Genomic DNA, 12,383 nt, shown 5'->3' on the forward strand with positions numbered 1-12,383 from the left:
TGAAAAAATCCGTAACTGATCAAGTAGTAGAGTTTGAATTTTCTTACGAGTATCGTTTACCTGGATGTCTAACCTTCATCAACGCACGGTCAATGGGTCAGGGGTCAACGTACTCTTGCGCAATCTTTGTTTTGGATGTTTTCGGCGTATATTACGACTACTAACTTACAAATACCGCGGTATACGGTCTCAGACGTTCTCGGCGTGCATTTTTACTGAGGATTCAGACCTTTACTTCCCCGATTTATACGAAGAATTGGCGGAAAATGGAGGAAGTGACAATAAGGATGGCTTGCTACTTCAGCCGTTATTTTTAACGTCTGATTTTAACGGTTCCGGTTGTCATTCTGAGTTTCATTACGAGTTCATTGCGGCAGATTAAATAGAATTTCATAAGTTCATGGGTACATGTTATGGGCTGCAGATGAAAATAGTTGACCTGTGTTAACACAACCAGGAACGCTAAACACATAAAATTCAACACCATCAACTATACATAACAAACAACATATAGAAATATACAATAAAAAGCCCGGAGGTATAAAATCTCAGATTTTACTTGTTTGTACTGGTATCTTATGCCAGCCAACCTTCCGGTAGGTAGCAAATGGTACTACTAGTAACTGCCTGGCAAATAGATTCTGCCTGGCCAATTTGATACCGTTTTTGCAGCCACCAAAAGATCTGCTTGGAGATTACTGTTATTACCTCCATGAAATGTGTCATGGAGGTTATATTTTCAGTTGCGTTTATCTGTCCGTCCGTCCGTCCGTCCGTCCGTCTGTCTGTTGGTCAACAAGATAACTCAAGAACGCCTGGATGGATTGGTTTCATACTTGGTGTGTTGGTAGGGTGTGACAAAAACTGGAAATGATGAGATTTTGGTCCCCCTAGTGGCTTCCCTTGGTACTGAAATTCTATAATTACAGTGTTTTACATTATCTCGCGATCTGGACATGCTAGGGTCATGAAATTTTGATGGAAGGTAGCTCTCGTGCTTGGGAAGAAGTCATATGAGTTTGGGCCCCCTAGCGGCTTGTTCTGGAACTGCAGGGCACTTTCTGGCGAAATGTTTAAAAGCCAATAAGTCCAGACAGGAACAATATATTCTCATTATTTTTGGTGTGTAGGTAGCTGAGAGAGAGATGTACATAATTAAATGCAAATTATGCAAATGAGGACTTTATTTGCATAATTAATGAGGAAATTCTATAATTACAGTGTTTTACATTACTAAGTATCTCGCGATCTGGACATGCTAGGGTCATGAAATTTTGATGGAAGGTAGCTCTCGTGCTTGGGAAGAAGTCATATGAGTTTGGGCCCCCTAGCGGCTTGTTCTGGAACTGCAGGGCACTTTCTGGCGAAATGTTTAAAAGCCAATAAGTCCAGACAGGAACAACATATTCTCATTATTTTTGGTGTGTAGGTAGCTGAGAGAAAGATGTACATAATTAAATGCAAATTATGCAAATGAGGACTTTATTTGCATAATTAATGAGGACATTCTATAATACAGTGTTTTACATTATACTATGTAACCTATGGCAGGCGGAACTTCAACAGATACTAATCATGCAAATGATGACCTAATTTGCATAATTAAGGTGAACATTCTATGATTTCATAATGGTGAATGATGAGAATGTCATACTTGGGACATCTGTAAGTTAATCAAAAGTTAACATACATCACGATGCATATATCGTGTTAATGCAGAGGTCATTTGAACAATTAAAGAAGAAATTTACATTTACATATCAAGATCATATTTCATGGAGGTATGAGATCTCGGAATTCTAGTTGTTTTATATTCTTGCAATTGCAGATAGATGTGGTTCTTAGAAATGTAATGGGAATAAATGTAATGAAAAATGTAATGTTCTGATAACTTCTTGCACTTCCATGCCTTAGTCTTATCAAATCAGATATAAGGCACCAGCAATACCATTGCTGTCATCATTGATGGAGTACCCTTTTATATCACACAAACCCCGGGTAACTGTAGATTTGCAATAAGTGGGTTCATGGTTCCAACTGCACATGCAGAGCTAGATGGATGATATGTCAAAGGTAAAACCAACCGGAAAGGCTCCTGACCTATACTAATACAAACAGTTCCTCATCTTGTCTGAACCAGGCTTTATACATGTCTAGCATCCCATTAGGTGTGAAATCTTTGATTTGGCTACTGAAAGAAATGAAAGATCATCTCCACATCCAATTTGGTTTCAGAGTTTCACAGTAGACAGGAACTGGGGTGAGTGCCTTTCCTGACCTATACTAAATTATGCCTCCTAGGCAAACGCCATCCTGTCTTTTCAAACAGTGACATCAAAAATATGTGGCCTACATTTTAGACATTTTACTGTGCTAGTTCCAGGACTCAACTTGGTCATGTAAACTCTTTTAAAAAAGCTGATAGTAAGTCATCCTGGGAAAGCATGTCACATTGAGCTGGGACCAAACAATTTTCAGTTTTTAGTTTTACAGCTGTATGCCATGACACATGAAGCAGTACATGATGTGTGATGGGGTGTTGGTGAGTGGGTGTATCTATACATTGGTATGAAATACCTTTGAGTGACCCTCTATCTGCCATTATCAGTAAACTAGTGCTTTCTTGGAAAGGCAAACAGGCACCTCTCATAGTGACTGATGGTATGGGAATCATTTCATTCGCACGATACTCTTACAATCAGCATGGACAAAACATGGCTACTACCACGTGATTGGTCAACATGTCTTGAAGAGTCTATTTTTCCACATGCTGCTTGTCCATGAAATATCTGCATATCTCAATCATCACATTTTCACCAACATTTATACACTGCTTTATGAATATAATGACAGAATTCGTATTTTGTCTAGAAGAAAGACGCATGCACATTCTTGATACTTCACTAGACAGCGATTGTTGAATGTCCATTGGCCAATCAAAATTGGATTGGTGTTACCCGTGATTTTATAATTATATAGGATGCAAGATGCATGATGTAAAAGACAACAAAACACACAAAAAAATTGTTTTTATGTATCAAAATTTTTGTTGAGCAATATGTCAAATGTTTGGTTGCTGATTGGTTACAGCCTCTAGTGGAAAGGTGGCATGAAGCAACTATGCATAACAATAACAGGTGCGTTATGACAACACAAACAACGTTACACTAAGGTAACAGGTGTTTGTCTTTGTTTGATTCCAAATAATCTACATACCTGTCTCCTCTATTTATAAAGATATGTAAACATCAACAAATAACAGGTCATGCTCTGAATCTGGGCAGCCTTTGTCAGAACTTGCTGGGTCATGAGGTAGCATCCAAGGCCATTTGAAAGACAACCTGAACGACCACAGGAAATAGCTGGTATCCTGATCAGGGCTGGAAATACCACCTGTATATGCAGGTTACTGTTAGTGCAGGTAAAAGTGGAGCTGTGTAGGTACTGTACTAGTATTTCTGACGTCTACCTGAACCTAATCTGCACTGGTCCATGGGTTTTTATATGCAGGTACCAAAACACAGATTTTTACTTGCTGCACTGACAGTTACCACCTATGAAGTATGGAAGAAATAATGACAATGGTTTCTAAACAGTTTTAGTATACTTCTCAAATTCTATGCGGTACAAGCAAAATTTTTCTGGTGCTGGTGATATTCAATGGCCCCTGCACCAGTGCAGGTATGCAGAAGAAATATTTTGAGCCCTGCTTATGATCCTTTCCCTTTTGTTCTGCAGTCTAGTCACATTAGCTATCAAGTCACGTAGGATTGGTTCAGTCAAATGAATGATCTCAAAACAACAAGTGACCTCACCCTGGGACAACTAAAAACATTGTTGTGAATTGTTGGTTCTTGCCTCCAAGTCCAAGAATTCAATACACTCCAAATCTTAATTGATTAATTTAAATAGTTATTGATTACATGTATATTATTTTTATTTTCCAAAATGTCTAACGTATTCTAGCCAATCTGAATTTTTTTCCATCATTATTCATATTGATTTTGTTTGACGTAATAGTATCAAGTGCTGAATGTGACAATTGATCCTAAGGGGGGTATGGCCGCATGTTACCCCAGGAATGTTGAAATCTTGACCCTGTAAAATGCTATTTCCAGCATTAATTTTTTGAGGGGCAAATTTTGCTGGTAGACCTTAGCTTACTTGAATAGCATTGATATATCATTCTTCATCTCTTTACACAACAGTAATACGCGATGATTTTTGTCCTCTAACAATGAAGGATTGGGCAAATTTTTGTCTATCTTGATCAGCAAAGTTTTGTCAAATGATGGAATGATGGACGCTGGCTACAACACTGGTCTATATATAGACAAAGGCACATAGAGCTTGAGGCAAATGTCAGTTAACACCAGTCAACTGGAAATATGCTGTTAGCTTCTAATAATGTCCTAGCAATGTCTTCAAAAATAATAACAAAACAGTCACACTAATGCTGCCCAATGCTCATTCAAATTCAAATGAACTCATTGACTTGAAAAAAATATAACTTCTCTTGCCAGATAATCTTGTTGTTATGTTTCCATTTGACAACAGTTTCTCATTGTCAATGTAATTAATTACTTAGGCATACAGTGTCGGAATGCATTTGTCTTTTTGTTAATAGCACTGAAAAATGTGAAGTTATGAACAAAGAGGTAATAGATACAAGCTTTTACAGATTTTTGAAGCTCTTGTCCAAATAATTTTGCTCAGTTTGTAATGCTACCAGAAACGCCCCCCTCCCATACCTTTTCGGCTTTCCATATTTCCGGCATATGTGCATATGAAGTACCATAATTCAGAAGCCCCTTTCATAATATCGGACCCTAGACACTCATCAGTGTAAGAGGCTGTTGTTAGTGTTACAGTATCATTGCCAGAAAACCCAGTAAACACGGAGAAAGTGTGTTGTTTGTTTATGCAGTAAGATCCGGGATCGCACAGGCCCATCACGGTACTGTACCTGTCAACACGGCACTAATCGATGTTGTCAGCAGGATTTGGGTCTAAAATTCTGCAACATCTGCCCGAAAAACCTTCTGCGCAATCACGTCGACGGGAGAAAAGTGCGTCAGCAAGACTTTAATAAAGTCAATGGAGACATATTCCACGTCAACGCTGGCGAAATATCGATCGCATTTGACGAGTATGTAGGGAAATTGGAAGTGCGGCCACCAAAGCAAGCACGGGGAAGAACCCAGCCCCCCTACCCATATCGCGCAATCGCCCCCCAAAACGGCCGTGTAACTCGATATACCACAAACAAACGGGCACACCCACCTTCACTTTGATCCGGATAACCTCCCTCTCTTCGGGGAACACGATGCCTTCCATGTTTGGGTCAGTTTTGGGCGGAAAACCGACCCAGACCGACACCAGACAGCACACACTAGCAAAGATGGAAGGTACCAATCCGTGACGTCAGAGCTGCGTCACCACCGGGTTATCCCAAGGCTGGCAAATAAGAGGGGGTTCTGGTTTGCCAACAGTTTGTACTGCGCGGAAAAAGAGCTCCCAGACGTCATGTTGTACAATAGTGGCATTGTAATACTTTAATGTAACCTTTAAAGCAGGTGTAATTTTATAAATTTTCTATTACAGTGATATATTAGCAAGATAACCTCTATTTTTCAAAGTGTGCTCCCCTGGTTCTGGTCTGATAGACATGCCCCAGCCCAGGTGAAGAGGTAGGTAAATTCCTTAGGCCAAGGCCATTCCTTAGATAATCCATCTGGAACACTTACCTGGTAAACATTGCATCACCACTACTTTTGGGCTTACGTTACAGTCACTGCTGTTGTAAAAAGCGTTGATCATTATTACTCCGTGAAGGAGGTCAGGACCTCCGGACGGAGTGTTGTAATCGGCTGATTTTTCATGTTCGCAGTCAAAACACTGGGTTCTCTTTGTGTAATCGGCACGCAATTTTATACGCCGTCTGCGGGCATGCCCGTGTTGATGCACGAATGTGTATTTTTGCCGTTGCTGCTTTCGCGGTCAATGTAATATCGCAGACGCACCCCTACAATTACGAGGCGAATTGGAATGGTCCAGAAAAACGCGTTGTTTGGAATAGCAGTGGGGTTCAAAAAAGTTCATGCAGATACGGGGTGGTTTTTATAAGTGGTTCCAGATGTTTTTGCCCATGGTTAAGAGATGCCAAGTTTTTTGGAAGATGTTCGCAGCCAAAACGCATTCTTCCGTACGTCGCATTTCTGTGTAATTTCGCATGTGGTGTTGCATTATGTCCGGGATGATGCACGTCTTTTTATTTTTACCGTAGCTGTTTTGATATTGGAGTAAATGCTTATTTTCGAAACATCCCCATTTCTTTGAAATGGTTTCGTCCGTTTATGCAACTGTTACTGCGCTAATGACGACCAGTCGCGCTGTCCTGATACACCGCGAATGTGCGAGTGTTCCCTGTAGACAGTCCCGGGAGTCATTTTTTTGCACATTCCAGGAGCCAAACCAAAATACGTTCATGAACCGAGTCCAAAAAACCGAAACGTGAAAATCGGATGATCGGACCTGATGTACATTTCTCTTTCTATAGATTGTACACACAATACACACATCTTTAGATAATCTGGCCATGGCAGGTTAAAAAAAAAGTAACCCTGAATCATACTAGATTAGCGTAAATGCATGTTAATGCGTTCAAAACAAGAAAAAAATTGTTTCCGGGTATTAATCTCTTGAATCACGGCGCTGAATATTGACGCAAAAATATTTCGGGCATCGCGCGCCCTTCCCGCGTCACGTGTAGGCATCTCGCATCTCTGATTGGTTGTTGCGTCTTAAGATGACTGAGCCGACGCGCGTTTAAACAATTTTTCTTTGTTCGATTTATCACACTTCACAGAGAATTGTCGCCAATGGCTACTTCTTTTTGTTGCAATATATAATACTTCACGGAGAATTGTCGCCTATGGCTTCTTGTTATTGCTCATTTGTATTGATTTCTAGTCACAGTAGTTAATCGAATTGAATGTCACCACTTTCTCATAAAATGAAAAGTTGGGAGCAACTTTCTGAATCCACCTGTAACATTTTACAGAGGACTGTAGTCATTGAATAAATCCACGGAGACAGCAACTTCTAGTAAATCAATCATTAGAAAAGCAGAAAACTGGGTCAAACGTCTAATAAAACAAAATGTGGACAAGTTCAGCTCGTCGTTGAGAGATCCCACATCTCACTGCTGGTCTTTAATTTCTCTCTAATTATCTTTAACCGTGAACTATCTATACAAAAATTAGTCCTATATCTGTGGGCTTACCATCCATTGTCAAGATAGAATAAACCTGCTACCAAGGTCCTTACTCCTTATAGCCTAGATCCTAGATGCCAGACCAACTTGGGGCATTGGTATCTCTACAGTGCCCAAAGTACTGCCCACCTGCCTTTAATGCACACTGGGGGTGGTGGGGGGTGGGGGTGGGGTGGATTGGCTGCCAGAGGAAAGACCTGTGCCAACAAACTGGTCCCGAAAGACTACAAAGCCAGCCCCTTAGAAAATGGTGACCATGCTATGGCTCCTTACCAGATGGACGGGTTTCCACCCTCAGTTTCTACTCTGCTTCTATGCATGAAGTTTTTTTACAAGTAAATACAGCTGGGTTAGATGGTAAGGTGATCTGCAGAATTGCTAGTAAGCAAATTGTGAAAATTCCACAAGTGAAAGGCATGACTTGCATGCAGTTCCTACCTGAATTGCTAGGTGATGCTAGATTGCACAGTTTTGAAGTTCTAGTGAGAATGTATCAGAGGTCATAAAATTAGGCAAGAAAATTGTGCTGTTTAGACATCAGGCCAGAACATGACCATGAAAGCACCTGTACCTGTAAATTACTGCTGCAGTTTTATTTACCTGGTCATTAATTACTTCACCCCAAGGGAGAGGTACAGTCAAACATGTCTAAGATGACCACCCTAGGGACCAAGGAAAAGTGGCCTTCTTAGACTAGTGGTCATGGCCACAAGACACAGATTTCATCATTCATGATTTTGGCATGCTTGTTTTGTATGTCATAAGGGGGTGAAGTCTGCCATCTCTTATTGCCCCTTTTCAATGGTGTGGTAGACAGTCCAGGATTCATAAATCAGAGTGGGATCCTTATCATCCAGATCTATCATTATCATCACATACTGTAGATATGGCTGCATAGTCCATGTAGGTGGTGGGCAGGTACGCAGGATTGGTCTATTATCCTAAAACAATGACACAACACAATGTTTTTTTAGCTACAACCAGCATTTATTGTCTATCATTTACCTTTATAAAACTGGGATTAGTGCCACAGCTTGTAATTTGCACTAAAACACACATTAAACAAGCCGAGTGGCCTGGGACAAGCAGTCAGTCAAATCAGCTGGTCATGCCAAATCTTCCTACCATACAACAGATCTGTAGTTTGTTGTGTTAATCAACCAAAAATCATCTCTCAACATTAGTCATCAGTACAGATTTTTTTGTAGATAGATGTTCAAGGCTCCTGATGTTTTGGAAATCAACTAATTGCTGCACACTTCTCAGCAATTTGGGATTTCTTGCCATATCTTTCTCTTGAGACAAATTAGGAGAAAAAGGATATGCCAGGTACAAGCCAAAGCAATACATGTATACAGAGCTTTGTCCTGCATTTTGTATGTTTGAGGCAAACTTTTTGCTAGAATCCACAGCTAACTACTGAAGTTGAACTGTAAGGTAAACACTAACTTGTGTTAAGAGATCCCAACACCAAAATAACAGATCAAAGCTTCTCATACACGTGTTGCCTCCAAAGGAAAAAAACAGGATACAAATATTAACCCTCATTCTACCAAGCCAAAGAACAATCAAAAGAGATGGTATTAGTCTGGTGTCCTGTACACAGAGGTTCATACACTACAACGATTTATAGTTTGTTTACCTACAACATCTTTTGTTATTTTTAGCCCACCCAAGGTTGATCATGATCTATAGTCCTTTGGCAATGTTCAACAACAACTGCACTATGGATATCATCATCATCATCATTACTTGTGTTAACTACATGCATTATAGAGGAAGGGGTGGGAGGGGGGTGGATGGGGCTGTGATTCCCATATACAGTACATATGAAATTACAGTAGAAATGACTACAAATTTCATTCCATACATTAACCTCTAAGGTCATCCTTTTCCGAAATTTTTTTTGGGGAAAAATCTCCAATAGTACTGCTGGTCTTTTTCTTTATTAAAAAAGGTTGTAGTGCTTTCGTTGGCTAAATGCTAGGTAGGGGTTCTGGGGGAGGGTTGTTCATTCAAGTCATTCATTCCCAATTTTCAGCTCTCCCCCTATCTTGTAGCTAAGAATCTTGTTCCAGTCGATCTTGGTACGCGTAACAGGTAGCTGTCGGCGCAGGGCCTTGAACGTCGTGTCTGACATTGTCTGGTAGTTTTCTGAGATGGCAGTCTGGAAAGTGAGAAAAACACGTCTTCTTTAGCTTCAAGAAATAACCCAAGACAGCAGACTTAAGAAGAAAGATGCATAAAAATCCAATAATAGCCATACACATTTTACACGCTTAAAATGCACACAAAGCAGGTAAGATCTTTATAAAAAAAACTAAATGTCTTTTCATGGCTTTCTGTAATGTAGACTATAGTCTATAATTTTCAAGAGGTACACACAGTTTTAGTTTTTACACGATAACTATATATAACATAAAAATACTCCACCTAATAATAATTAAGCACCCCACAGAGTATCCCTCCTACCTGATAGTCATTTTCTGCATCCTCGATTAACTTTGCAAACTCCTTTGCAGTCTGGACCTCGTTCTGTATCGGGGATCAACAAGCACATTATTCAGTAAAAGAAAAATCAGCACTACATAGTCTACATGATTCCTACATATAACAAGACATGAACTTTAAAAAATTAGAGTATTCTTAGTTTTTTTCCCTCCTGCTGCCTCTATTTACTGCCTCCAAAGTCATCAATAAACAAATCGTAAAAATTGAACAAGACTTTTTTACTCCTAACACACTGATGGCTGTTGCAAAATGTTGACATATTTTCTCTCAAGGTTAGACAGAAGATAAGGCATACTTTGATAGGGATGGACTCCTTGACTTCCTTGGAGCTGACCAGTTGTACATTGCCGTCCTCGTAGTAATGCACCTGTACAATGTAATAAGGAAAAGTATGAAGGAACGGCAAGACACTATTGCTAAAAGTACTGAATACCAGTTTTGCATACAGAATTTGGTCTATAAGAAATAACAACTTAAAGGCCAGAAGTACGTGACCATGTAAAAGTCAATGTGTACAAATGTAGCTATTTTAGTCTTCTCTTGGAAAAAATTGGCAAGAAGGGAAATTTTTATGGTGAAGATCTCACCTGGACTTTCAAAACTCCAGCGATCTGCGCGGTGGCTCCTGTCAGGACACATGTCCATTCAGAGCGCCAGCGCCCATTCCTGTAAAATGACAAACAGAACATGTCCTGGTTGTACACAAACAATACAAATTCCCTTGTTACAGAGTGTACTTACATATAAAGTTGTATAAATCTGTGTCACCAGTCCAGAGTAGTCATGTACTGGCCCAGTTGCCTGTTACAAATACTGTCAATAGTGGTAAAAATCAAGGAAATTGTGAGGTCCAGAACACTGAGATAATGGCAATGAGCAGTTCAACCAATGAGACATCAGTTGCATCATCTACATGTTTGTGTCTTTATTTTGCATTTCTAGGTTTTGACGGAGCTGTGCTGGGCTTTGGTATCAGTCTATTGCACAATTTAGACTAACTGGTTTCTTTAGACTTAATTAAATCATACATATGTGCAGGAATGCTAACTATCATGTTTGTATACTACATGTGCAGCAGGATGTTCCAGCTTACCAGAAGTTCTTGGGTGTAAACTGGTGGTCCTCTATACATGCGATCAGGGTCCTCCCTTGGTTCGTAGTTTTGCCGTACACCTGGGCAACAACACATTTACTTATGTTACTGCAGATGCTTTGTTTATGAACATGCAGGCACAAGCAAACAAACAAAAACTGAAGATTTCAGAATTCCGGAAATTCTTAGCTTCCTGAATTCCTTCATGTGCACCCTGTTTGACCAATAATATTGATCTATCGTTCTGCCAATTTCCCACCACCTATGTGCTGTCAACTTACCCTTTCTGGACAAGCAGACACAGCTATCATCAATATGTAATATAATTTAATTCATCCATCACTATAAACAGATGACTTCTGTAGGATGCTAGTATAACAGATACTGATCATTCTACAGTATCTTCCATGAGAACTCAAATCACTCTAGATCTAGTTTTGCTCAGTCCCAACAGACCATATGATTCAGTAACAATCAATAGACTGATCTATCTTTTAGTGACCTTAAGGACATCCTGGTGAGTATTTTGAAGACATTTCATAGCTTCATTGATTTTTGTTGCAAGTAATTTCTCAGGACCATGCCTGAGGATGTCAGTCATTAAGTAAAAGTCAATACTTTATAAAATAGCAATGTCAGTATAATAAGATTCTTTATTCAACAACCAGGAATCAGACCCAGTCACTGTTGACCTAGAGAAGGTGACATGGTCCCCGCAAGATGTCAAAAACTACTGCCTGCCAAATGAAGACCCTTCTCATACAGTGAATGAAATTATTCATGGGCACCACTGTCACTAAAGAATCTCTCAGGGGGACATGTACAGGTTTTACATGTAGAAGGGTTGGCAGTTAGCTATAGACAGAAATATGTGAAAAACAAAAAACATCTTAAAAAAAAACTTCATCTAATAAAGTGATTAGTTCTGATGCTCATGTAATGGTCCCCAGGGCAGTGTAGTCTCATGTGTCTTGTACAGTTAATAATAGGTTTAATCTTTGAAACTATACAGATGAAGTTGAAAGCTACTGACTGTGGTGACTCCATGCCTGTAGTGGTTCTCCACATAGATCCTCATCTCCCTCTCCAGGGCTGCCCTCCACGGCTCCAGCTCACGGTCAACCTACAGGGGATCCGTGGAGAAACTTCTGTTAGACTCTACATTGAGGACTGTAGAGAAATCTCAGTTAGACTCTACTCTATATAAGGATCCAAGGAGAAGTATTGGCTAGACTCTACTGTGAGGATCCGTGGAGAAACCTGTTAGACTCTAATCTCTGTAGGAGTCAACCTTTTCAAGAGTGTGGGCTATACAAGATCTACTTTTAACCATCAGCACACTGGGTAGCTGTCTGGCTTGCTATCATCTATTGATTAAGGGGTTATGCAGCAGGGAGAAGGCCCAATTTGTCAGATGTTTGCCAAATGTTTTGCCACATAGGACAGCTAACTATTCACAATGCATGATATATTAATCCTATTATTAATCTTCAGAATCTACTC

General features: G+C 39.9%; 2 protein-coding genes across 4 annotated transcripts in view; both read right to left on the bottom strand.

Moving 5' to 3' along the window:
- LOC109467110 (TBC1 domain family member 25-like) overlaps nt 1–5,768 on the bottom strand; it is a 19,318-nt gene extending 13,550 nt beyond the window's left edge. The window contains exons 1-2 of one of the 2 annotated variants that reach the window (XM_019765027.1): nt 5,748–5,768; nt 5,284–5,457 (exon numbers count right to left, since the gene is read on the bottom strand). In XM_019765027.1, the coding sequence (XP_019620586.1) occupies nt 5,284–5,337 (54 nt within the window). In that variant the 5' untranslated portion in view covers nt 5,338–5,457; nt 5,748–5,768. The remainder of the gene's footprint in view (nt 1–5,283; nt 5,458–5,747) is intronic. The other variant, XM_019765028.1, reaches the window with a different exon arrangement.
- A 2,474-nt stretch (nt 5,769–8,242) lies between these two features.
- LOC109467111 (F-actin-capping protein subunit alpha-1-like) overlaps nt 8,243–12,383 on the bottom strand; it is a 17,411-nt gene continuing 13,270 nt past the window's right edge. For both annotated transcript variants that reach the window (XM_019765030.1, XM_019765031.1), the window contains exons 5-10: nt 11,914–12,003; nt 10,881–10,960; nt 10,375–10,453; nt 10,083–10,154; nt 9,749–9,811; nt 8,243–9,443 (exon numbers count right to left, since the gene is read on the bottom strand). In XM_019765030.1, the coding sequence (XP_019620589.1) occupies nt 9,297–9,443; nt 9,749–9,811; nt 10,083–10,154; nt 10,375–10,453; nt 10,881–10,960; nt 11,914–12,003 (531 nt within the window). In that variant the 3' untranslated portion in view covers nt 8,243–9,296. The remainder of the gene's footprint in view (nt 9,444–9,748; nt 9,812–10,082; nt 10,155–10,374; nt 10,454–10,880; nt 10,961–11,913; nt 12,004–12,383) is intronic.

This window comes from Branchiostoma belcheri, unplaced genomic scaffold, assembly GCF_001625305.1.
Source record: "Branchiostoma belcheri isolate BF01 breed outbred unplaced genomic scaffold, Haploidv18h27 scaffold175, whole genome shotgun sequence".
Lineage (NCBI taxonomy): Eukaryota > Metazoa > Chordata > Leptocardii > Amphioxiformes > Branchiostomatidae > Branchiostoma > Branchiostoma belcheri.